We start from the raw sequence: 27,078 nt of genomic DNA on the forward strand, positions 1-27,078 counted from the left end.
ATTACAGTTTATGTATCCAAACGAAGGAGAGGAAAGAGCATACGTCCAACAAAAAACCCATAGTACATAGCACACTTTCATCACAGTAATATATATATATATATATATATATATATATATATATATATATATATATATATATATATATATATATATATATATATATAAGGCTAGGTCGCTTCGCAGTGTTCTTGCCCAATTTCAGATAACCAGGCATGAAACAAGCCCTCGGCTGCACAAACTTGTTGCTAGAATATGATTCGCGCATATTTTCACAACATGTGCTTCCTTTGTCATGTCACCCAGGGTTGACAATGCTTCAAACAAGGGTGGTAATTTTGCAGATCGCCGCCATCAAAATGAAGCCGGTATGACCTGGTGTCGAACCAGTGACCTTGACTTCAGCAGCGGACACGTGCGTCCCACAAGTCGATAATATTTTTCTAAAAAAAATATGGTGAAGAAATTTTGTTGGACACACGTTCAAGTATCATCGCACTGAGCATGTCTCTGGCTTGGACACGCCAGTTTGTGCTGCTGACAGGTGACAGCCATGTCATTGCTAATTTCTGAAACCTCCCATTAAAAGTATTCCCGCGCTGGTCATAATTAATCCGTGTCAAGAACCATTTTGTTGAGGCTGTCGGCCCTTTCACCATAATCGTGCGAGCTGTGACCGAGGGGTGTCACGGAGTGAACGGCCGATCACAACAGCCCGTCCACTGGCTCAAAAGGGGGCAGCTCATCAGACCCCATTGAAGAGGCCTTGGCCACTCAGCAGGCGCAGCTACGGCTCGAAGTCCCAGGCTCGCCAGGAGGATCGAAAGGCCGATCACAACAATGCGCTATCCTTTATTCTATGCTAGTCTTATCCACCGCTCACGTCCGGCTGATCCTGTTGATAACGTGAGTGGACCGTCGCTCTAACCACTGACCAAGTGCTAGAAGCACGAAAAGGCATTATCGTTGGAAAGGCATCGCTACACAATACTGGCCCAGGCCAATGGGAGAAAGCACGTGGTGTGGATGGGGTGCAATTTGTTCTCTACAGTCTCGTCTTGCTGCGCGTTGAGTACTACAGCATGCATGCTTTTCTCGTCGCACATACAATCAGATTACATAAGCGTCGGTGACAACAGACAACGGAGAGAATCATCGATAACGTTCGAGAAATTTCCAATACAAGCAGGCGCGTCCTGCGCCCGGTGAAAAGTGGCCACAGGTGAAAGATAAACGAGTACACGTGTCAATACAACTTCATTCCACTGCATTGTGTTAGCCAAAGAACAAAGAGAAGGGGAAGATTCCCCTATTGTGCTACTGTAATCGCGCCATCTACAAGGTCGACGACTGAACAGAAGTTTCACGGAGTCATTTTAGCGAACCATGGGCGACGCCTCCTCCCTTCTTCAGCCACGCAGGCAGCTCTCATGCGTTGCTGGCACGTGCTTTCGCCGTGGCTGCTATGCATGTGCTAGCCCAACAAAAGCAGCAAACAACAGCGTTCCTCTGGGAGTAGTTCCTCTAACTATTCAGGATGATTGACAGGCATTGTGGGGAGTCCACGGGCACAATTTTATAACGGTTCCAAATGCGACCTGGGACCGCTATTCTGGACATTCCGCCATTTTCTTCGAGGCGTGACGTTGATGCGACGCGTTCAAAATGACGCTGATAGCCCCATTTTGCTTTCGTAACATGACACAAACTTGACGTTTTGCCTAAGAAACTGAAATGAAGGCACCTGACCTAACGTTCTTGATAAAGCAAAGCAGTTTTCCTCCCCGGTAAAAATAAAGCAGCTAGCTCAAAGCGTACGATTATTCCGTCGAAAACGCTTCTCGCTTTTGTCATCTGCTGCGTACAAGCCGTCGTCTGCTTCATTAGCTAGGATGCGTGTACCCGGTAAACGGAATGAGTCATCGTATGTTGGTGCCAACGCGCTTGTTTTCTACCTCGAGGCAATGTACGCGACTGACCAGTGGTGATGAGCACACGTTTTAGGTCGCGTTATCGCTATCTCGTGGAACGCAAGTGACTCAGCCTAACTCGGCTGGCTGAGAAACGGTCGCATACCACCGATAGTTGCGCGCGCCAGAGATATCCGCTAGCCTGACGCAAACGCTGGCGCTGCCATATCTTGTTCAGTTCGTTGGCCACTCGCACCGCTGCAGGAAACTTCAAGGCGCCGCCTTGCGTGCATTCCTTTTTATAAATTAAAAAGACGCCATTGTCAAAACTTTTGACTGTGCGAAAAGGCATCAATCTTGATTACAATACAAATGCAGCAGTGGAAAGTGGACAACGTTGCGCAAAGTCTGCTATGTTCAACCAATATTATTTCGTATAAACGCGTTATCTTAAAAAATGATGGCCCAAAACACAAATGCCAACACCACCCGAGAGCGATGCAAACACTATGAGCACGCGTTATGCACAAAAGATTTTCATGGTGCCAAACGACGGGGTAAATGTGGCGATAAACATTCCTCTCTCCCGCCATTGCATATGGCTGCTCATTAGCATAATTCGCGCGGCTCGTCACACCACAAATTATGGTGGAAAATCTCTGCAATGGCAGCCCAGCGCAACGTCATGCAATGTCAAATTGACGTTTACGAAACGGCCCTTCCTGTGACGCTCCCCACAGCCCATTCCTTCAGCCAATCAGCAAACATATCTTGGATATCTTGGATCCTTGGATATCTTGGATATCTTGGAGCCAATCAGCAAGCATATCTTGGATCCCCACCACATATTTGCGAAATTGCAGATGCATTGCACTGACTTCTGTACGCTACCACTCACTTTCTTTTTGAAGCGCTAACGTCGCAACATAGCTGCCAAGGACCAAAAAATGTATTAATCGATAAAATTTGTAGCTCCACGTCACGTTTAGTTATCTTGATGAAAACGCAAAATTGCATTTTGTAGAACTTCCATTTCCCGGCACAAATTTCAAGGCACGTGAGCTCTTCACAGCCAATCAGAGAGTCAACATGGTGGATAATGGCGACCGTGCAGCCGCCATGCGTGTCAAGAATAGCACCCTGGTTGGCTTCACCGCTTACGTCACTAAATAGGCCACTCCTAAGCCGGAGGTGGAAGACGCGGCCAATAAACGAGAGGGTGCCGGCTCTGAAGTATACGTCATCATAGGCATCATAGGATGAGTTAAGAATCGCAGAATGTTTCTTCTTGCTCAATAAATATGAACTATTATTTAAACATTGTCCTGAAAGTTTTCAATTATCGTCGCGTGTCGACATATTCCTTTATTGTACATTAGGCAACATAATATTACCATTTGTATAATTGTTCGTCGCCAGGTGGTAATACACACATTAAAAATTGTTACCACTCGAATCAAAGGATATAGCCCCATTGCCATCAGTTGTGTGGAAATTTTGAAAATTGGTTCTTTATTCTATGACGTCGCACAAGGACACTTTCCTCAGGCCGCACGTCTCGCACCGGCAAAGGGCAATGGCTGCTCGTCTCCTCCAGTTCGTCGCACAGCCATCGGATGGTTCCCTTTCACAGACGATAATGATGCCGAAACTCCTTGTCTGTCAGCTCCGGTAACACGTCTAGCACCTCCAGTCATTGACGGGTCCGCAAGAGCAACCCGAGACAAAGAATGAGGGGGCGCCACCATGTTTTCATGTGTATGACGCCGCACCTCAGAAATGATCAAAACACGCGAGCGTGCACCACCCGCGAGTCTCCAAGACGGTGCGGCCATGGTCGCAAGCAAGCAGCCAAGCCACAGCAACGGAACCCAAAGCGTCTACCTCTTCGCGGGTTCCACTCATGGCCAACGACGGGTTAGCTTTGAATATTATTGACAGGTGCGTGACATGTTCAAAATTTGCGGTACCGCAGCGCTGTCTCTGACGGCCGTTGACGCAACCACAATTCTGACCAATCACGTGAGGGCAAAGGAACCATTTCCCTTTCGGAACCATTATAAGATTTCGGCCCAGGAATCCTTCGGCGGAAAGTCTAAAGCGTTCGTTCCAGAGGTGTAATGTTATGGCCCGCCACATTCGGAGAAACTGTGAACTTCCCGGTCCAGCACTTTCGTGACAGTCGTGCAGATGGCGCTAGGTGAAAATTTTGCATGTAAGTGCAAAAAGAGTATGAATTTCTTCTTTTCTTTGCAGTTTGTCGCTGTGATTATAGCATATTACAATAACACATGACCATAGCTTCTAATGTTTGAGATACGAGTCCTTAGATTGTGGTACGGATTGAAGATTGCATCGACTTTATCGATGGTACCGGTTGAAAAAAAATATAGTCAAATTCACGCGTCCCGTACAGCATTTCTTTTTGCTTTATTGGAAAAGTATGCATTGAGATTTTGAATTCAGGCTTCTAGTTGTCTCATCCAAAACGGCAGCTTCATACCTTTAGTACCTTCCTATAAAAATGGGCAAAAGTAGGAACAGAATTCTAAATATTGCTTAATTTCGGTCACATTATTAGGAAAACTAATAAAGGTACATCAATGAAATTTTGCGTCCTAAATAGAAATTCCTTGAACTCTAATTTATCCAAAATTTAGCTTCCTCGAGCATGTAGTTGCGGGGTGTTTACAACAGAAGTTGCGATATTTGGCAATCTTCAAAAGCAAATTATCCCAAAAGTAAAAATTCAACATCATTTTGCTGCGTCCAGGAAATGAATAAATATGTCCTAAAGCTACAGAGCAAGCCGCAATGCAGTAAATGTGGTAGTTTCTGCTAAATATGGTCACAACTGAGACACAGTTCACAAAAATCATGTATCTCATGCATGTTCTTGAACATTTATTTCTAAATCACGATAATCAATTAATTTATATTATATATAGTTGGAATATACAAGAATTAACCTTTTTTATGGTATGTACGACAACTTTATATTCCAAGTCGAAGAGCCGCCACAGTTTCTCCAAAAGTACTGAAAACGGCGGGCTCGTGCCGCCAGAGTGGGACCGCCACCTTAACATGGTATCACTTGTGTAGTATGTAACCCATACATGTTTTCCTTGCACTGTAGAGATGAATTATTGTACAGCCCAACTGCCAAGCTCTCAAAGAAAAGCAGCAGTACTGATATATATATATGTAAACAGGGTGTTTCAGCGAACACTTTCACAATTTTTTAAGGGTTACTTGTGGCAGATAGCTCAATTCTAGTTTATGAGCCGGTCTACTCGAAGCAGCGAGCATTACTTGCACAAAAAATTGAAATGCACAATTGACTAATAAACAGGAATTCACTAATCAGGGTGTCTACCAACTTGACATTTCCAAATTCCCTGAGGGATGAAGAACTATGTTTTATCTCAAGACGGGCTGAAACCATATCGCCTGATGCTGTCACTCTCTAGTAAGCATATAAAAAAAATTTTTTAAAACGACTTAATCCAATTTGAATACTAAGGAGTAGTGTTTATGTTTTTCAAAAAGAGAATAGATGGGGGGGGGGGGGCTAGTAAAATGTACGGATATGAAATGTCTTCGAAAAAAATTGCAAATGCAGTTGGACATTCTTAAATACGAATAAAAAGGAGATGCATACAAAAACAAATATTTTCGTATATGAACCATTTTTATCAACTGATAGCAAGCTCAGTGGTATGAGACCCGAATTTTGTCACATTTGAGATTCTTTCTCAACAGCTTGTAAGTCAACCCCAACCGTTCTGACATATAGGTCAGGACAGCTGAGGTATACTCTCAGCCGTCGCACGATGCCTCAGCATTGTGTTTCACTGCTTTAAAGAGCTTATTTTGGTTTGGACAAGGGACACCTGCATCTAAGCAACAGCCAACACTTTGTTTTTTGAGCTCAAACTCTTTCACAATGGCGGCAGCACACTTCCTTTCCCGTTCATTGCTCAATGCGTAGGTCCTTTCTGTTCTTGTCCTCCTTCCGCCACTCGTTCGCCTCACGGACGATTTCAAGAAGCTTCTTGGTCATTTGCATAGTCCATGTCCTATTTTTCAAACTCCCTAGGGGGCGCGAAAACGTTAGAAAAATCGGCCAGTTGGAAGAAATAAATGCCTGTCATTTACTGCCCTTAAGGGCTGAAACCGCCACAGGCACATTCGAAATTGCTCTGAAGGTCTGTCGGTACACATATTAGGCATATTGGTGCTCGTACTGTGACAAGAAATACCGGGTGCACGCATGTATAATTAAGGAATACATACTGGGTCCGGTGGCAATAGCCCCTCCCCACGCTTGTTATGCTTCACTGCAATACATTTGTGTATGCTTCAGCAAGTAACATTTCTTTCTGTACATAGGTGAAGCTGACTTTTGAGAACCGGCATTATGCAACGCACCGTGCTTTCCAAGCTTCTCAGCCAATCGCGAGGACCACAAAGGCGAAGTCCATGCGAATTCTTTCAATAAGAAACACGGCACCTAACGGCAAGAAGCTTCATAGCGAACTTTGAAGCAGCTAGGCCTAGCATTGCCGCAGTTATGGCTACGGCTGCCAGAAGGTCTGCGTGCCAGAGCAGCGGTTCGAGTCGGCGAGGTTATCAAAATGGCGGCGGTTGTGGCTTTTATTAATGCCGTTACGGACCTGCGGTCACAGAAAAACGTCTGGAAAATTGGACGGCGAAGAGTTCTTGCGTCCGAAATTTTAGACGTTCTGATGCATTGACTCCAAGGCATAGGTTCCACGAAGCCGTCCAAGTTATCGGGAATCCGGAAAGTTGGTCGTTGAGTGTACACTGGCAACTTTACCAGCCGACGACATGGCGTCAAATACGATTCATTACGATTCCTGTCTGTTACTCGAGCCAGCATTACCACGACTTTCGACCCTTTCAATAAAATTACAGCTAATTTTCCCTGATAGAGGCGCACATTCCCTGAGTTTTCCCTGAGTTTTTCCAGAATACTCAACATCCCTGAGAATTCCCAATTTTCCCGGTTGGTAGACACACTGACTAATTAACTCTTTAGCTAATTATGTTATGACCCATATTGCAATTTACAAATTCTAGACGGATCCACTTGGAGCGAATTCTCAGGACAACACCAGTTTCGAGATATACATTCCCGAACTTTTCGGAGAAATGCATTGGCTTTCAAGTTACTTGTGTGCTTCAGTGCATGAAACGACATTCTGTTAACAAATTAACTGGAACACCAGTGCATTTCTCTGCAAAGTTCGGGAATTTAGATCTTTAAACTAGTATCATCTTGAAAAATCGTTCCAAGTGGATCCGCCTTGCGAACTCCATGGCTAGAATTTGTAAATTGCAATATGGGCCATAACGTAATTAGTTAAGAACTTATTTGTGAATTTTTATTAATTTGTCAAGTTTGGATCTCAATTTTTTGTGCAAGTATTGTCCACCACTTCGAGTAGACCAGCTCATGAACTGGAATTGTGATACCTGCCATAAGCAACTTTTACAGATTTTTGAAAGTGTTCGCTGAAACACCCTGTATAAATATATATACATAAAGAGCATAGTGGTTAGGAAATATAAATAATGAGAATGTCTAAGGCAGCATTTCTCAGTCTACAGACAATTTCTTATTTACTTTAATTTTTTTAGATATTAAATTATGGGGTTTTATATGCCAAAACAACAATCTGATTATGAGGCATGCCATAGTGGGGGACTCCGAAAATTTGGACCACCTGGGGTTCTTTAACGAGCACCTAAATCTAAGTATACAGGTGCTTTCGCATTTCACCCCCATCAAAATGTGGCCGCCGTGGCCAGGATTCGATCCCGCGACCTCCATGCTCAGCAGCCCAACACCATAGCCACTAAGCAACCGCAGAGGGATATGTTTATTTCATTATACTCCTAAAGGTTACTACCTCATTGCTAGGAACACCACATTAGCTAAACTTTCAGATTAATTAACTTTTCGAAAATCCCCTGCTGACTCCTTATGGTTTCAATGTAAAAACATTTCAGTACTACGAACTTCAGAATACCGAAAGTTTCAGAATAATGATCGTTATTCAGTTTCTGTGTCATGTTAACACCTCAGTACTATGAAATAATATTGTGAAATGTGGGGATTCTTAAGTTTTCAGTGTATGCCTCACGGCAGCTGAAACAGTAGGGTAGCAGACGACAATGCGCAGAAAGCGGATGCTGCAGCACACGGGTTAGAAAAAACCTGACAGAGCGCTCAACAAAAAACATGCAAGAATTTTTCTTAATCCATTGTGGAGGCGACGACACATCAGGTTTTGCAAACGCATGTTCCTCCCAGGCAAGTATCGCCTAGCAACGAAGGCATGTCTCTTCCTTCTTTCATTCTTCTTTCTGTGCATGACTCTTTTGTGCTTCTTTCTGCAGCCATACTAGATACGTGCGCAGAGAAATATAACCTCTGTCACATGATCGCCACACTTCGCACTTTGCAGATGGTGTCATTTACACACGTTTGAGCTTTGGAATAGTTCAGGCATCCGCTTCAAGCGAGGCAGTTGCGGTTTTCACAACAAAGTGGGAAAAACAAACAAACAACAACAAACAATGTGCTTTGGAGGAGACATGGAGCTTTCTTTTCGTCAGTAATTTTCTCAGCATAGATGCTTTGTGCATGTCACTTTTGATATACGGTGCTTCAGTGGTGCGTGGCGGTAGAATCTATGGAAAATAGCAACAGCACGGGCCGAGAGCCAGCAGCGACGTTCTCATGGATAACTCAAATGGTGACAACTTATGAACTGATGGGTTGATGGGCGGAAGGGCTCATTTTGAGGCTTTCACTATAACGACCTTTTCGAATAACAAACAATTTTTGGCAGTCACACACAATTCATTATATCGAGATTTGAGTGCATTACTTTCTTGATGATAACAACAACTTCAAGCGACTCACCTCGCTTCCTCATCCTTCGTGCAAGCATCAAGCCATTCGTTTACGAGTGCAGACACGGCGCCAAAGCCTGAGGAGAAAAACTTCATCCACAAGGCCACATCTGTGGCACCGGCAGTACGGCCAGCGGGATCTCTGCAGCGGTTATCAATGGCAGCAGCTGCCCTGAGAAGTGCCGATGGCTGCAGCCGACTGGAAAGCACCTCCCGAAACTTGCGACCGGAGTCGAGCCACGAGAGTGCCAACAGCCCTTCGTCACGACCAAACGGCTTTCGATCGACAATCAGTGTCTCTTCTTCGTGCCAGAGGACTCCCATTCGTAGGTTGAGGTATGTGGCCAGCAGGAGCCAGACATCGCCACGGCAACCAGCCAATGCCCCAGGCTGTGATACCTGCACAAAGCTTTGTGAAAATCGGCCATTCCTGCACACCACTGTAAGGTCAAGGTGAGGCCTTGGTGAGCTGAAAGAGCATTTCTGAAGAGACAAAACTGCAAACGAAAAGAGCGAAAAACTTTGGCACCAACACATAGGTAGGCATGACTAGGAAGTGTTTGAATAGCCAACTTTTAAAACTGAATATACTTATTAAAAGATATAGTCTTCAATTATAACTTTCTGCAGTGGGAAACGTGTTGTCCAGGTTACTTACAGTATGAGCCGGAAGTACTAGATGGCGCTGCTTATTTTCCGGTTTGGCTAAAATTGCCAATCAGCGCACGCCGTTGGCGGAGGCGTGACCAGGGCGAAACTTTCGCGGAAGGCGAACGTTTCAGAATACGGCCCCAGTTTGGGGTACTACAACGACTACGAATTATAACAAACTGAAGGTATTGCAGAAGAAAGTGCTGAGGATTCTTGAGAATAATCATGGTGAACTCAAACATCTACCAACTAATCCTTTGTTTATTAAACACAATTCGCTCAAAGTGAGTAAAATATACGGCTTACAAACTCATGCTGCACATACATAAACATAACCTGTTACATTCAGCACACACAATGTCAACTCGTTATGCACTGCAAAACGAATGGATAACAACACCACAAACATGTACAAATTTTGAAAGGGCTATCCTCGCCTATAAAATACCTGCACTAATAAAGCATGTGAATTCACAAACAAATTTCAGCATGCAACTCTATAAATTCAAGTTGCGAATAAGATTTTTATGCTGAATGAATGAAGAACCCTTTAACACAAGTGCATATTTATTCTTCACGTTTCTGTCTTCAATGTACATGAAAAGATGTTCATAGTTGCCATATTTATATTTGTTTTTATTTTTCACTGTATATTATTTTCACTATTTCAAAATACCCTGTGATGTAAAGTCTTCCAAGTTGTTGTTTTGTGAATGTATCAGTCTGCCTAGTGTCTGTATGGCCCCAGGTTCCCTCAAGTTGTCTATGACAACTTTTTTGCCTAGAAGACCCCCAACATTGTGTTGGAAGTAAACTGAACTGAACTGAACTCCATTGAAGTTGGTTTGCCACAAATGTCAACAGTGACTAAGTATGGTGGCACTGCAGAGTTTTTTTTCAGGTGCCAGATGTCGAAGACCTCTGTGCTCAGAACCTGATGCTGGCCGGTGTCGTCATGAACTGTGCTCACGTACTTTGAATGTGACGACTTCCTGCATTGCCTGCAGCCTCTTCTCGCACTCTCTCTCTTTGGGTGGATATTAAGGCAAAAGCCTTAAATGGCTCACGGGTAAAAAAAACAACTCTCCGGCATTATGGCACCAAAATTGACGGGAGTCGAACTTACAATCATTGGTGGGAGTCGAACCGACAACCTTAGGTGTTAATTAAGGCAGCGTAAATTAAGGCATATTTAATTAAAACAGTTAATTAGGGGACCCAAACCCATGACCTTTGGTGTTAATTAACTCTTTCGTTACCGCAAGAAAATGGTAGTTTTTTATAGGTCCCAGAAAAAAATATTTACCATTACAAATAATATTCCAGCACACATTGCAGCATAACATGTTGTGCATAATGAAATTCTCTTTCCAAAAACATATGTTGCCAAACAAAAATTTTTAGGTAAAACATAAAAATTCTAGAAAGCACCATTTTTGCTGCCAGTTGATAAAAGCAACAATAAAAAAACTATTTCTGCTAAAACATTATTACCAAAGGAAATTCCGAATATACATTTCAAAGATAAGTAACCAAGGAATAGCGTCTGAAAAAATAAATGCTCAGTACACCGCCATTCTTCGGATACAAAAAAGAAACTAAGACCAATTCATCACTCATGCCATGTAGTGAAGCAGTTTCTGGATTTTATGAAGCACTCAGCACTCCTCATTTTCCCCACAATACGTCTGGTATTTGTTCATCTTTGTAGTCCTCGTAATACATCTTGCAGTACTCAAATGATATTGCGCAACAAAAAATGACACGGACGTGAGAGGATGACACATTGGTGCGTCGTCCTCTCACCGCCGTGTCGTTTTTTGTTGCGCAATATCATTTGAGTAATGGATTACCAACTTGCCCGAAATTCTGCTCACATTTCGCAGTTCTATTTTCTGCATCTTCTGAGGATGGTCCGATGAGAAGTCCAGGGAATGTACTTCACGAGTTCGTCTAGAGTCATGCACCTCTTCCAGGACCAATCGCTCTCAGCGTAGCTGGACAACTACAAGATTATGCATCCAAGCATATCTGTTTGCATTTTCGCAGATTGTCTTTATCACTTTTGCAGCGCAGAAGAGCAGAAAGAAATCCCACGTCGTTGCAAACTGTCTTGCGCTGATCTGCTGTGCTGGGCCGAGATGTGCTACAGGTGGCTTTCTTGGCGTGAATGGAAGTTTCTTTGCTGCAATGGCAGCACATCCTAACTAAGCAAAGTATACACCCTGAAGATAATCAAGAGAGCTCTCAGGTCATGCAAGAAGATCGGTAGATAAGTGCACACAAGGAAGGAGACTGCTCAAGGCCATAACGAAAACTCGCCGGTGAACAGTTGTGGATGTCCCATGCTGAGTCAATACATCGTCGCTGTCATAGCTTGAATCTGCTTTGCTGTCATCTTTGGTGTCATAATTCAAGTCCTCATCACTAAATTGAAGTGCGGGTCCAGCATAATTTCGAGCACGATGCTTTTCTCGTGATGCAGCCATGCAGGATGACGCCATGGGAGCCACTTTCAATAACTGCGCAGTGACACCGGCAGTGCCCCTTGCCTGGATTTTACAAGAAGAGCGAAACCAATACTCTTGGAAACTGGTTGAAAATGCCATGTCCACATGCTAGACATGCGGCGGACCTTCAGAAATTCACTTTGGTAAAATAAAACAACTCGGATTCCAAACCAAAGCTCACTAGTAAACAGCTGGAGTCACTTTCGGTTAATTATCACCACTCAGCACTGTCGGATGGCAAAGCCGACGATATAATTTGGTTCTTGACTTACTGGGAGTCATTTGACTACAAAATTTTGATGCTAGTGCAGTGTAATCGTGAGCGACATGATTTTTTTCTGAAGTGTGGCAGAAGGTGACAGCTGCACCTCTTTTCTCTACAACATATGCGCATTCGTTTGCAAAAAGTCCGTCAAAAATCACGTCATCATCGGAGTGCTAAAATTTTTGCTGATTCTGAAAGTTCAGTGCCTGTACTAACTACTGGATGGCCTTAAGTGGATATGAAACAGCTCCAGCATGTCGAAATCGGCAATCTAAAGTATCGATCACCGGTGATCGATTTTAATATGCGTGGTAACAAAAGAGTTAAAGCACAGTTAATTAATGTAGAATTAAAGGGACACTAAACACAAGTATAAAGTCAAGCTAAAGTGATAGATTAGTGCTCGAGAATCTCTAAGGCCTCAATATTATCGCGAACAGATCCTTAATAATCTAGAAAGTGACGTAAATGCAGGACATGACTAGAGACTCCCCCGGGACATTCAAGTATTTACCCAATGACGAAAGCACTCCTAAGCTAAATTCTGCCACTAGTACTCAACCACTCGTTGCAGAAACCATCCCTGTATTGTATTATAGGACGAAATAAAATGCTACTTCTCCAGTTTTATTTGTTGTTAGAAAAAAGTACTAAAATTAGAATTAAAATTACCCTTCACAACAACGTGGGCAGTCGAAAAATTTCGTATTAGCTCGACTCTGTGCCACCCACGCTTTCATGTTTCAGTAGTTTGGTTACCGCGCAGCGCTGTGCCAGTTTTGCTGGTTCATGAAATTAGCACAAACTGCAAATAGCAGAGTATTCAACTTCCATGTGATGTCGCGGGATGCCCGTACGGTCCATTCAATGTGACCAATAACAGCTGCAGCGGCAAATCCACTGCTTGGCTCGGTTTCTCCATGGCCGCACGTTTGCATTTTGGGCAAAGAACCTTACCGCCATCTGTCAGGCACTGTTTTACTCCCCGACGGCAGCAAAGGGCGGGGGTGGCATATGCGATGTCACCACTCCTCCGGTTTGGTGGTGGGAGATTTGAATTTCTAAAAGAAGTATTCTGACCCTTCAGGCGCAATTTTCTCGTAAACCAAGTCCTTTCTTGGCACGAAACAAGCGTGGCATTTAAACAGTACATGTTAACCTAATATATGCATTTAGTGTCCCTTTAAGTATGGCACTCGAACCAACGGCCTCTGATGAGAGTCGAACCCACGATCTCCGGTGTTACTTAGGTTGAAGTTAATTAAGGCACAGTTAATTAAGGCCCTCGGACCGACGACCTTTGCTGGGAGAAAACAAGTAATAGGAAGTAACAATGCATTAAATGAGAATCTCAAAGTAATTTAACGAATGCCTTGTGAGCATGCAGGCTTTCGCCTTCATCCTCCTTGGCATGCACTAAGTGACTGTCAACTTTTTCTTTGCAGTGCAGACAACTGACAAATGACCTTTCTTGTGGCTGTAGCATCACATGTTCTTGCATTTCCACGCAATGGAAGCAGGTGATGGAGTTCCACCTTAGCTTCAAACGTGTGCATTACTAGATGTGGGGCAGGTGTGTGCCAGCCTGGCAGAGCTCACTTACGCTTTTCATAGCAGAATACATTGCAAGTTCAGTTTTTACAGCTTTGTCGAACATCAGGTCAGCCTTTTCCAGAAGTCTAGTTTGTACTGCAGTATTACTAATGCCACAAACAACACAGTCCGCAGGCATGTTTTCAAGCAGCATGTGCCAAGCTCTGTCCCGAATTCACAATGTTTCGGCAAGCTATTCAGTGATCCCATGAAGTTGCTCACAGAGTCTCCTTTTACTCGAACACAATTGTAGAATCTGAAGCACTGCACTACAGCAAAAAGCATGGGCAGTAGTGACTTCTGAGAACAGTGAGAACCTTGATGGTGTATGGGGTGATGACATGGTGATGGTTTTTCAATGAATCGTTTATGAAATGGAGAATTGTACTTTTAATTGAATGGTGGATGTAGTATACGGTGAACTCTCGTTAAGATGAACTCAGTTAAGCCGAATTCTCACACATAACGAACCACATGGGAATATTTGTTTGGTTTTCCATAGACTCAATGCTAAAAAGCAATTCACTTAAGATGAACCGCCTCACACATGCTCTTCGGTTAAGACGAACATTCGGAGTGACCGCCACCACCACCGATCCTGCAGGCTAGGGTGCCTCGAAGCGCCGCACCCAAGGGCACGTGCACTGCAGTCACTGAAGCATTGCAGTGCTGATGCCCATGGGCAGAGGCAAAAACAAGAGGAGGAAACAAAAAGAGAGTGACATTCCACTTCGTCAACGCGGGTGACGTGCAACCGTATGGGTACCATACTGCACACGAAGCTATTGGCCCTCGATGTGTCTAGACTGTCTGTATTGCAGATCGTATTCAAGACAGGGCTTGTGCGGCCAAGCCATACGCAGCAGCCGCCAGAGTAGAACGCCCTCTTGTAAATATTCATTCATTAACTATGGAGGAGTAGATTTTAATGAAGAGAAAGGAGGAGAGGTCGGCCTGGAGAGTGTGTCTCTAGCCTGCTACTCCTCACTGGGGAAAGGGGAAGTGGGAAATACAGGGAAAGGTAGGTGGCGGGTGATTATGTTATGGTACAATGAGATACTATATACACGTTGTCCAATATGCAGATGCGCACTATAAACGCAATACACGTAAGAGTAATCTTGTCCATACAAAAAGTAATCTTGTCACAGAAAGTTATTGCGCAAACACATTTCGCACTGACTGCATGTCTCACAGCTTCTAGAGGCGATCATCTAAACCAGTCTCACTTAAAAAGTTGAAAAGTGATTTTATGGCACGTTGGGCACAGTGAACACTCCTCCATGCGCCAAAAGCTTTTCTTCTGAGAAGGCGCGGGAGTCCAAGCTGTCAACAGTAGATTTGAGTGTTCTTCGTTCGGCCGCATATTGAGGGCAGACGCAAAGTATGTGAGCTATTGTCTCAAGGGTGTGACAGACGCTACATTCAGGGTCCCGTGCTTGTCCAATCTTGTGAAGGTATCGGTGGGTGTATGCCACACCCAATCGTAATCGATGAATGAGTGTTTCCTGGCTTCTCTGCAACCGAAGTGGAAGCTGGAATTGTAATCCCGTGTCAAGTCTATGTAAGCGCTCTTGTCAATGTTCAGGGTTGTCCCAATGTCGCGCCATAGAAGTTTTAATAGAGGTATGGAGCAAGGCGTTAATGTCATACTGGGAAAAATGAATTTTTATAATGATTCCGTGAGGATGCGCCTTTTTTGATTTCGTGTCAGCCTGTTCGTTTCCAGCTATTCCACAATGGCCAGGAATCCACTGCAGCCCAATGGTATGCCCGGAATGAGACGCCTCAGCAAGCAGAGACACGATATCATAAACCAGAGGACTATATGCAGTTCTGTCACTCATATAATTGCTGATGAGTTGCAGTGCTGGTTTTGAGTCGCAGAACACTGTCCACTTCTCGAGACTCTGTTGCAGTATGCAGTAAACTGCTTCTCGAACTCCGGTCAACTCAGCTGCTGTAGACGATGTCCTGTGTCCTGTCTTGAACCGTTGTGCGATCCCCATTCCTGGCACCGTGTAGGCCGCCGTGGAAGAGGTCTGTGTCACAGAACCATCTGTAAAGACATGTTCGTAATATCCATACATGTAAGCAACGTAGAGTAGCGCGAAATGCTTGAGCCCAGCAAACGGCAGCTTCAACTTCTTCGTTTTCCAGGGATTGAGAGTCTCACCATTGGCTTTGCCATCGTCCAGAGTTGAACTTCGGGTATGTCATACGGTTCGAAGTCCGACGACAATAAGTCTTGCTGCGACAACACGGCTTCTGAGTAGGCGGACACAGGCCATACGCTTGTGACGTTCGTGAGTGGACGATTCCTGTGTCTAGTCAGTAGCCTTAGATGCACTCGCAATGGCTCATGTTGCAGATAAACTCGAGCTGGGCACACACATGCCTCTGAAATAGTGCCCCAAGTAGACACACATCGTGGTAGTCCCAGGCAAATTCTCAGTGCGCGAGCCTGAGCATTTTCAAGTGTGCGTACAGCAGTTGTGCTAACTCGAGGAAGTACAGGCGCACTGTAGCAGAAGTAGCCAACAAAAAGTGCCTGGTAGAGCTGCAGAAGAGATGACTTGGATGGCCCCCATGATTTTCCAGACATATGTCGAATGATCTGAGTAAAGCTGTCCAGCTTTTTTCTTAACCCTTTGAGGGTCGAATTATTTTGAAAAAAAACTTTCCTAGGTGGTCAAATTACTTTATTGCGGATCTTGAATGTAAAAAATGTATAAAGTCGGAAATAAATAGTAAAAAATAATTAGGAACAGTATTTTGGTGTTGGCATCACTCAGAACTGCCATATGTTCAATAGTATTTCCGAGCGTGGTACTCCTTGAAACACAGGTCTACGCACAGTGCCTTATCGCAATCTGCACACCTAAAATGCGCGTCTGTTCTCTTGGAGCGAGGAGTTGTGTTGGTGCACACATCTCTGCGTGCGGCTGCCTTGGGCAGAGGTCTGAGGCACCCTCTCGCGTAAGCGCGTTGCAGCAGAGAGCAAGAATACCTCGTGAGCGGTGGTGATAAACAAGCTAAGAGCAGCGACAATCAAGATAGAAATCAACTTCCGCCGCCTCTGCGAGAGCGTGCCGTCAAAGAGAAAAACCACGTTTCGCGCGCCTCCGTTGCAATCACGCGGCGGAACCGAAACCGTGTTGCCGCAAAGAGCGTGAATACCTTGCGAACGGCGCTGATAAACAAGTTAAGAGCAGCGACAATCAAGATAGAAATCAACTTCCACTGCCTTGCAAGAGAGTGCCGACCACGGAGGTGCCGACAAAGAAAAAATTAACGTTTCACGCGCCTCCGTTGCGATCACGCGGCGAAACCAAAACCGCCAAAGGGGCGTTGCCGCAGTCTGAGCGACGCGCTGAAGCTCGCAATCAGTTCTGTTTATCTCCCCAAAAGGTAGCACCAATTTCAAATGCATCTTGTAAGTGCTAAGAGGTGGCAGCACCTCCCGGTGAGCATGCATCGTCATTATGGCGCGAAATTTCAAACGGAGGGTCGGAACCATACTTGTACGGCAAAGACCTTGCAGGACAAAAAACCACCGCCGTACATGTATGGCGAAAACCTTCAAAGGGTTAATCCAGACAGATGCATCAACCAAGATAAGTCACGGTCGATGGTGACTCTGAGAAACTTGTAGTGGGTTACTGAAGGTATAATCTTCCCATCAATCATAACGGGGTTGCAGGCCATTGACTTCCGTGTAAATGCCATGGTTACGCTTTTTTCCGGTGAGAGCTGCAGTCCACGACTGTTTAGGTATGCCAACGTTCAGGATGTCTACCAAGTTGACATTTCCAATTTCCCTGAGTTTTCCAGGTTTTCCCTGAGCGCCTTTGCAAAATTCCCTGAATTAGCCAGAGCTTTGTTTTATATCAAGACATGCTGACACCATGTTGCCCGATGCTGTCACTCTATAGTAAGCATGTAGAAACAAAAGAAAATGACTTAATCCAGTTTCAATAGTAAAGAGTAATATCTATTTTATTTAAATAGGAAACAGAAGGAAGGTGTTAGTAAAATGCACAGAGAAAAAAACGGTAAAACCCATTCCAAATTGAGTCTAACACTTTCAAATACGAATGAAAAGGCGATGCACACAGAAGTAGATATTTTTGAATACGAGCTATTTCTATCAACTGATTGCAAGCTCATTGGTATGATGAGGCCTGAACTTTGTCACAACGATCGATTCTCTCTCAGCAGCTGGGAAGTCAACCTCAACTGTCCTGACATACTCTTAGCCTGTACACAACATCTCAGTCTTGGGTTTCACTGCTTTAAAGAGTTTATCTTGGTTTGCATGAGGGAAACCTGCATCTCGGCGTCAGCCAACACTTTGTTTTTTGGGCTCAAGCTCCTTCAAAGAGGTGGCAGCATGCTTCCTTTCCCGATAATTCCTGAGTGTGTCAGTCCTTTCTGTTCTCATCCTCCTTCTGCCATGCGTTCACCCCATGGATCATTGAAGCATCCACTTTGTCAGTTGTAAGTCAACGTCCGTGTCCGGACACCCTAGGGACCGCAAATGGGGGCGTGGAACCGGCGACATGGCGGGAGCGCTTACCGGTTTTCTTCTGGTTACGCAGGTCGTCACATCGAGCGTATCGCTTGCAGGAGCCCCTTCAGTGCCCACTTCGGATGACGAGGTGTGCTTGATGAACGCGACTGAGGCAGTGCAATGTTCGTCAAGCGAGGATTTCTGGACATGCCAAGTGTCGACCGAGTACGGACTTTTTTTTACTTCGAGTGTGCAACACTGTGTACTGGGCGGCAACGGTGGTGACTTACGGCTACAAATTCATCGTAGCGGCACTTCGTCGGCGGGGCGTGGAACCGGCGACATGGCGGGAGCGCTTACCGGTTTTCTTCTGGTTACGCAGGTCGTCACATCGAGCGTATCGCTTGCAGGAGCCCCTTCAGTGCCCACTTCGGATGACGAGGTGTGCTTGATGAACGCGACTGAGGCAGTGCAATGTTCGTCAAGCGAGGATTTCTGGACATGCCAAGTGTCGACCGAGTACGGACTTTTTTTTACTTCGAGTGTGCAACACTGTGTACTGGGCGGCAACGGTGGTGACTTACGGCTACAAATTCATCGTAGCGGCACTTCGTCGGCGGGGCGTGGAACCGGCGACATGGCGGGAGCGCTTACCGGTTTTCTTCTGGTTACGCAGGTTGGTCCTGTCACTAATTGTCTAAAGCGGCAGTATCTTGTTTTGCCGGTTCCACCCCAAACTTTGTTTACCGTACTATGCTCTCGTCCATCCGGAACTGACCGGACAAAGGCACAAAAACGAAAATTTGCCCTTTTTCGGAGAACCGCCTTCTACCTACTGCTTTTATTATTGTGTGGAGGGGATATAGAATTAAATCCAGGGCCTACTGAACAACTGCTTGCGCAGTTACTTGAAGGGCAAAATGCTATCATGGCAAAACTAACGTCCATGGAAGAAAAACAGAATAAGCTCACTCTTGATGTAACAGATTTGAAAGCTCGTTTTCTTTCGTTGGAACTTAAAGCTGCGAAAATTGATGGCATGAGTACTGCTTTAACAGCTATTGAAGTTCAGCAGCGCCAGGATCACGAAGCACTGGCGACAATTACCAAAAAGATTGACGACGCTGAAAATAGGGAACGACGCAACAATTTGGTATTTTATGGTTTTACGGATGCATTTGCAGCTGAGACAGCTTTAAAATCTGAGGAACTTATCGCAAATTTGTGCACCTCAAGGCTTGAACTTACTGATGTCAGCATTGAACGTGCGCATCGAATAGGGCCGTATCGTGAAGGCATAGCACGTCCAATAATTGTTAGATTTTCTTCTTTTAAGGCTCGTCAATCTGTGCTGTCAAGAGCACATAAGTTAAAGGGAACAGAGTATAGCATATCAGAGGATTTTTCGCGTTTCGTTCGTGACAAGAGAAAGAAATTGTGGGAGTTTGCAAGGGAGCATAAGCAGCAAGGAAAGAAGGTTATTTTAAAGTTTGATACGCTGCACTTAGACGGCAAACGGTATCAAGTAGATAGCGCCACAGGGTGCGTAGTCCAACAATGACCAGTTTGTACGCCTAGAGTTGCGCAGCCGCTTACCGTTATGGTTATCAACTGTCAGAGCATAAAGAACAAAATCGACGATTTCTTTATGGTGGTTCGATCGATACGACCCTCAATCCTTTTGGGCACAGAGTCGTGGCTTGATTCTACAATTGCCGATTCTGAAGTTTTTCCGCCTGGGTATCAATGCTTTCGTCGCGACCGAAGTGCAAGAGGAGGAGGGGTGTTTATACTTGTGAGTTCAGATATACCTAGTATATTGTTGGATTGTTCTGCTACTGATATTGAATGTGTTTTTTGTAGAATACGGCTGCAGAATGGGAAAGGTGTCGTAGTTGGTTCCTATTATAGGCCTCCTAGCACAACGTTCGAACAGTTATTCAAATTGTCTGAGTGTCTTGAAACGATTAAAGCGGATCATATTTTGATCGGGGGTGACTTTAACCTTCCACATATTAATTGGTCAAGCAATGACCCAAGGTGTACAGCCGGAGGCCGACTATATTCAACTTTTTTTGATATTCTGGACGAGTACACATTTACACAGTACGTCCATGAGGCATCTCGAAATGACGGTACAGGTCATGTTCTTGACTTACTTCTTTGTAATATGCCTAATATTGTATCGAATGTCCATGTTTTACCCGGTGTTAGTGACCACAATATAGTTGTGGCTGATGTAAATGTTGAGACTATATCTGTTCCCAAAAAAGCTGCCAGAAAGGTGTACGCGTACACTAGAGCAAATTATGATGCAATTAATTCGGCATTTGAAACCTATTTTCCCACTTTTGATACACTAGCAGCCGAACTGAATACTGAACAGTTATGGAACGTGTTTAAAGAAAAACTATTTGATCTGCGCGAAACTTTCGTTCCCATCCGTATCTTGTCAGCTAAACGCACTAGAAATAAACCATGGTTTAACACTCTGCTGCGTACTCTACTGCAACGTATAAGACGAATGTACAGGAAATGTAAAAAAAATAATTCTGTGGAAAACAAGTGGGAGCTGAAAAGAATGAAACTTAACTTTCAAAGTCTAACTAAAGTAGCTAAAAATTCTTACTTCTCAAGTCTTGGTAAGAAGCTAGTGGAGGATTCGAAACAGTTTTGGAAATACGTTCGTCTCAACGGTAAAGATAATACATCTATTCCTCCTCTAAAATATTCTCACACAATCGTTGACGATGATGCGTCTAAGGCAGCCATCTTTAGCAATTATTTTTTGTCCGTGTTTAGTCCAAGTTTTTCACGCGTTGTTAACATGGTTTCTCCAACTGAGGCAGAAGTGATGCCCGAGGTCACTTTTAGTGTGCCTGGTATTCGTAAATTGTTAGAAAATCTCAAACCAGCTAAAGCGTGCGGCCCAGACGATATACCAGCAGCGATAATAAAGAACTGTTCGGCAACGTTATCGTTATACTTTCACCGTCTATTTCAGAAGTGCTTGGTGGAGAAGGCACTACCTTGTGATTGGAGGTTAGCACGTGTTACACCTATTCATAAGAATGGGCCAAGAAATGACGTTGAGAACTACAGGCCGGTGTCGTTAACTAGTATACCATGTAAAATATTTGAACATGTCCTTTATAGTTGTATAATGACACATTTGGTTAAACATAATCTTCTGCATTCTAGTCAACACGGTTTTCGGCAAGGTTTTTCTTGCTCAACACAGCTTGTTGAGTTCACGCATGAATTGGCTCTAGCAATAGATAAGCGTAAAGTAGTTGACTGTATTTTCTTGGACTTCAAAAAAGCGTTCGATGTTGTTCCCCATGACCTTCTTATTAGTAAATTACGGGGCTATAAACTGAATGAATCAGTTATTGCATGGATAGCAGAGTATCTCTCTCTAAGACAGCAGTCGGTAGTTCTCAACGGTTGTTCCTCCGGATATGTTCCCGTGACCTCAGGAGTTCCCCAGGGCTCAGTTCTGGGCCCTCTTTTGTTTCTGATGTATATAAATGATATTACTATTGGCCTCAAATCTTCGTTCAGAATGTTCGCGGATGACTGTGTAGTTTACAGGATTATAGAGAATGAACGTGATTCAGAATACCTGCAGCATGATTTGAATGTTATATCATCCTGGTGTGCCCATTCAGAAATGTCGTTGAATGTTAAAAAGTGTGTTCACGTCACCTTTACGAGGAAGCGTTCATACCAGTTGAATACGTATACCATAAATAGCGCTACTTTAAGCACGGCCAGGGAATATAAATATCTAGGAGTTTATTTAACGAGTGATTTGAGGTGGGCTAAGCACGTTCACCACATCAAAGTAAAGGCTGCACGTGTTTTGGGTTTCTTAAGACGAAATTTCAGCGAACTTCCATTGAATTTAAAAGAACAACTGTATTTCACCCATGTGCGCTCATTGCTGGAGTACGCATGCGTTTGCTGGGATCCGTATACCAAAGAGCTGGCCGATACGCTTGAAAAAATACAGAATAGGGCAGTGCGATTCGTTCTAGGTAATTGGGATCGTCACCTTAGCATGAGCGAAAGCAAACGTAAACTTAAATGGGAAGAATTGAAAGATCGTAGACGAAACCTCAGGTTGAAATTTTTCCATAATATCTACCATTCTAAAACTGGAATCAATAAGGAGAAGTACATTCAAGAGCCGTCCTATATATCCCAAAGAAGGGACCACAGTCTCAAAATAAAAGAATTTTCCTTTAAAGGTGACGTCTTCCGCTATTCATTCTTTGTTAGATGTATAAGAGAGTGGAATAATCTTCCGCCTATGATTGTATCCAATGTGTCAAATGATGCTTTTTACCGCGCTTTGTGTAATTAGTTTCTTTATTGGTATCAAATATGATGCTTATTTTTATGTATCCCCCTGCTGTAATGCCAGCAAAGGCGAAGCAGGTATCAAATAAATAAATAAAATAAATAAATAAAATACATAGGAAAAATCGGGCAGTCCGGGCGAAAATTGCCACAGGCACGTCCGAAAAAGCTCTTAAGGCCTGCCAGTACACTTATTAGGCATATCGCTGCTCGTACTATGACAGGAGAAGGCGGTGCAAGCGTGTATAGTTAAGAAATACATACTGTGTCCCGTGACAATTGCCCCTTCCCACGCTTGTTATGCTTCACCGCGTAACACTGCTGTACTGGACGAAGCTAATTTTCGGAGACTGGCTTTGCGCAACGCGTTGTGCTCTGCGAGCTTCGAAGCCAATCGCGAGGATTACAAAGGTGGAGTCGGCGCCATTGCAGACAGCGGCGAATTCTTTCAATGAAAAACACCGCGCCGCATGACAAGAAGCTTAATAGCGAACGTAGAAGCAGCTAGGCCTAATGTTGCCGCGGTGGTGGCTACGGCTGCCAGCGGATCTGCGTGAGAGAGTGCCGGTTCGAGGCGGCATGATAATCAAAATGGCGGCAGTGGTGGCTTTGATTATTCCCATTTCAGACCCGCAGTCAGGGCCATATACATCGACTCTATGGAGTACGTGGTGGTGCCGCAAAGCCGTGCGAATTATCAACCATGTCTGAAAAATCGGGCGTCTGGAAAATCGGTCGTTAACTACTCTGACAATACCTCGTGCCAATGACGCGGCGTCAATGACGATTCGTTGCGATTCCTCTTTTACTGGAGCCAGCATTAACACGACCTTCGTTCCCTTTCAATAAAGTTACAGCTTTCACTTTCACTTTCATTGATTTATCGTTTATTTATTTCATTTATTAAGCACAAGTAATTTCCCCTATGTTGTCCTTGGTGTCAGTGTTTGTTGGCTTCTTATGATATGACTATAAAGAAAGGGGTCAGACAAGGAGACACAATCTCTCCAATACTATTCACTGCATGCTTGGAAGACATGTTCAAGCTATTAAACTGGTAAGGTTTAGGAGTAAGCATCGACGGCGAATACCTCAGCAACCTTCGGGTTGCTGATGACATTGTTCTATTCAGCAACACTGCAGACGAGTTACAACAAAAGATTGAGGATGTTAACAGGGAGTGTAAAAGTGGGGTTGAAGATTAATATGCAGAAGACAAAGATAACGATAAATAACTGGGCAAGGGAACAAGAGTTCAAGATCGCAAGTCAGCCTCTAGGGTCTGTGAAGGAGTACGTTTACCCAGGTCAACTAATCACAGGGAACCCTGACCATGCAAAACGAAATTCACAGAAGAATAAAAATGGGTTGGATCACATATGGCAGACATCGTGAGCTCCTGACTGGGAGCTTACCCACATCATTGAAAAGGAAGGTATACAATCACTGCATTTTACCGGTGCTGCCATACGGGGCAGAGACTTGGAGACTAACAAAGAAGCTTGAGAACAAGTTAAGGACCGCGCAAAGAGCAGCGACGAAACGAAGAATGCTAGGCATAACTTTAAACGACAGAAAGAGAGGTTTGGATCACAGAGCAAACGGGCATAGACAATATTCTAATAGACATTAAGAGAAAAAATGGCACTGGGCAGGTCATGTAATGCACCGGTTAGATAGCCGGTCGACCATTAGGGTGACAGAATGGGTACCAAGAGAAGGGAAACGCAGTAGAGGACAGCAGAAGACTAGGTGGTGCGACGAAATTAATAAATTTGCGGGTGCTAGTTGGAATCGGCTGGCACAGGACCGGGGTAATCGGAGATCGCAGGGAGACGCCTTCGCCCTGAAGTGGACATAAAATAGGCTGCTGCTGATGATGATACTGTACTCCACTTCGTATACTGTCAGACCCATTTGCCACTACTGTAGCTATTGAGGGCACATCTCCCAATTTTGTCGAAGGTGTCAACAGGATCTGCAACGTGACTACGCTCCAGAGAAACGTACAAACATCCGTACAATTCTCGTGAATCTCGCTGCAGGTAGCGTTCTCCACATCATCGTTTGGTGTCGCCACTCAAACCCGCTTCTCATGTCACGAACGCCCTCTCAAGAAACTGCCTGATACAGTTTTAAGAGGGGAAAATGCATTCACTGGACAGCCTACAATTTCACTAGAGTGACCATTGAACTTGTCAGTGTTTGAGAAGGTGTACACGTTGAAGCTTTTGTTGATACAGGCGCTGCCATTTCGATTATGCTTGCTGAATTTTGTTCCTGGCTTCTAAAAGTGACTACGCCTTACTCCGACCCTTCTTTTCATGGAGCGACCAACACAATTATTCGTCCAATCGCACAGTGTACTGTCCATGTGTCCATAGACAAAATTTGCAACCACATTCTTTTTACAATATTTCGTGAGTGCACCCACGAACTCATCTTTGGGTGGGACTTCTTGTCTTCTGCGTCCGCTTCTATCTCTTGTCGTCAGCGCCTCATACAAGTGGATGCCACCAGCTATTCTCTCCCTAACCACGAAGAATGCATTCATCTCGTCCCCTCCTCCGATAATGTTCTTCGGCCATCTAGAGAAGAAATTATAAGTGTTAACTCCTGCAACATTGTGGATGGCGGCATACTCATTCTACCCTAATAAGGTTAGGAATAATCAGGGATTCTGATTACCGCTGGCCTTATTCCCTTCTCTGAGGGGTCTGCATTGCTTACCGCCTTAAACCAAACTCCCAAACTCCTACTGTTGCCGCATGGATCGACTGTCACTTGCACTGTTGACACTCATCACTTTGCAATTGTCGCCCTTTTGACAATTCCACCCGAGTACAGATCGCCGCCATGTAATGCCTCTTCCACACCATTGTCGGCAACTTTAAGCCCTGACCTAACGTCTGCTCAGAGTCAAGATCTTTTCACCCTATTGAACAAACGCCATTGATTGTTCGACGTCAATTCGCCCGTCCTCGGTATGACTACTGTCGCTACTTACTGCATACAGACTGACGGCTCCTGCATTGTTCACCAGAGCCCATATCGCGTCTCTCTCACTGAGTGCAAAATCATTGAGGAACATGTATCAGACATGCTTAGACGAAATATTACACATCCTTCCTCGAGTCCCTGGTCCTGCCCAGTTGTTCTAGTGCAGAAGAAAGACCTCTCTGTGCGTTTTTGCGTCGACTACCGTGTGCTCAACAAAATCGTGCCCAAAGACGTTTACCCCCTGCCACGGATCGTTGATGCCCTAGATTCGCTACACAGCACCGAATATTTTTCTAGCCTTTATCTTAGATCAAGCTACAGGCAAATGCAGACGTCGGAATTTGACAAAGAAAAAACTCTGTTTACCATTCCCAATGGGCTCTACGAGTTCAGCGTGATGCCTTTTGGGCTCTGCAATGATAAAGTGCTCCGATAAAGTGCTCCGTGGCAGAGAGCTTGGGTGGAGAGGCTGCCCGGGCGCCGCCACTCAAGAGGCCAATCAGGGCACGTCCCTGTGACACCTGCTCGCATGACGATTCTGCCCTAGGAAGGAGAAACATGGTTTGCACATAAAATTAGGTAAGGCGCGCTAGCCGTGTCCGCCATGTTGCCGTCATGGCGGTGGTTCCCGAAGATCAAGCTAAGCACAATGTGCGAGCTGGGGGACGAGGCGTGGGAACGCACCTCGATCCACACATTCCTCCCTCTTAAAGACTGAGACCAGCCTGCAAAGGAGGCTGACCGAGGCCAAGTGACAAGGTTGACTCAGTCAAAGTGGGCTAAGCCAACAGGGCAAAGTCCAAGAGGGTGTCGCCTCAATCATCAGAACCAGGTCATCGAGAAGGTGCCACAGCAGTTTGAAGAGGCAAACATGTCGCTTCTCCTGATGCGAAGTCAGGGGGGCCAGCTCTGGTCACAAAAGTTCCACGTAGTTCCACAAGGAGTTCTGCTTAAATTTCGCAGGCAATGAGAGAGCTTAATTAAAGCAGTTAAGGGGCAGGAAGAGTGAGAATGCAGCGTAAACTGTGCTTTGAGAATGCATTCTATGCACTTGGGCTGTAACTTCAACATGCAAGCATTATGGTTGCATCAGTGACGTGGCCTCCAAGGCTGCACTATCTCGGATGCCACGATAATGAATTCACTGAATAGCGGTGCTATCTACGAGTAGCTATGAGCAGACAACAGCAGCTAGGAAAATTTCTTCCGGTCATGGTGAACCACGGGCAGTCCCTGACAGCTGGACCATGTGAGGGTGACGTGCCATTCTGTCAGAGCTAGTCAGACGAGAAGTTGCAGCTGGTTTGCTGACAGTCTGGGACTGCC

The 27,078-nt window shown here is 44.7% G+C and overlaps 1 protein-coding gene across 4 annotated transcripts in view; it reads right to left on the reverse strand.

Annotated features, from left to right (window-relative positions):
• Nucleotides 1–27,078, reverse strand: part of LOC139048149 (nuclear exosome regulator NRDE2) — a 297,571-nt gene that overhangs the window by 85,896 nt on the left and 184,597 nt on the right. For all 4 annotated transcript variants that reach the window (XM_070522677.1, XM_070522676.1, XM_070522675.1 and 1 more), the window contains one exon: nucleotides 8,866–9,254. In XM_070522677.1, coding sequence (XP_070378778.1) covers nucleotides 8,866–9,254 — 389 coding nt within the window. The remainder of the gene's footprint in view (nucleotides 1–8,865; nucleotides 9,255–27,078) is intronic.

The sequence above is a fragment of the Dermacentor albipictus genome, chromosome 7 (assembly GCF_038994185.2).
Source record: "Dermacentor albipictus isolate Rhodes 1998 colony chromosome 7, USDA_Dalb.pri_finalv2, whole genome shotgun sequence".
Classification (NCBI taxonomy): Eukaryota; Metazoa; Arthropoda; class Arachnida; order Ixodida; family Ixodidae; genus Dermacentor; species Dermacentor albipictus.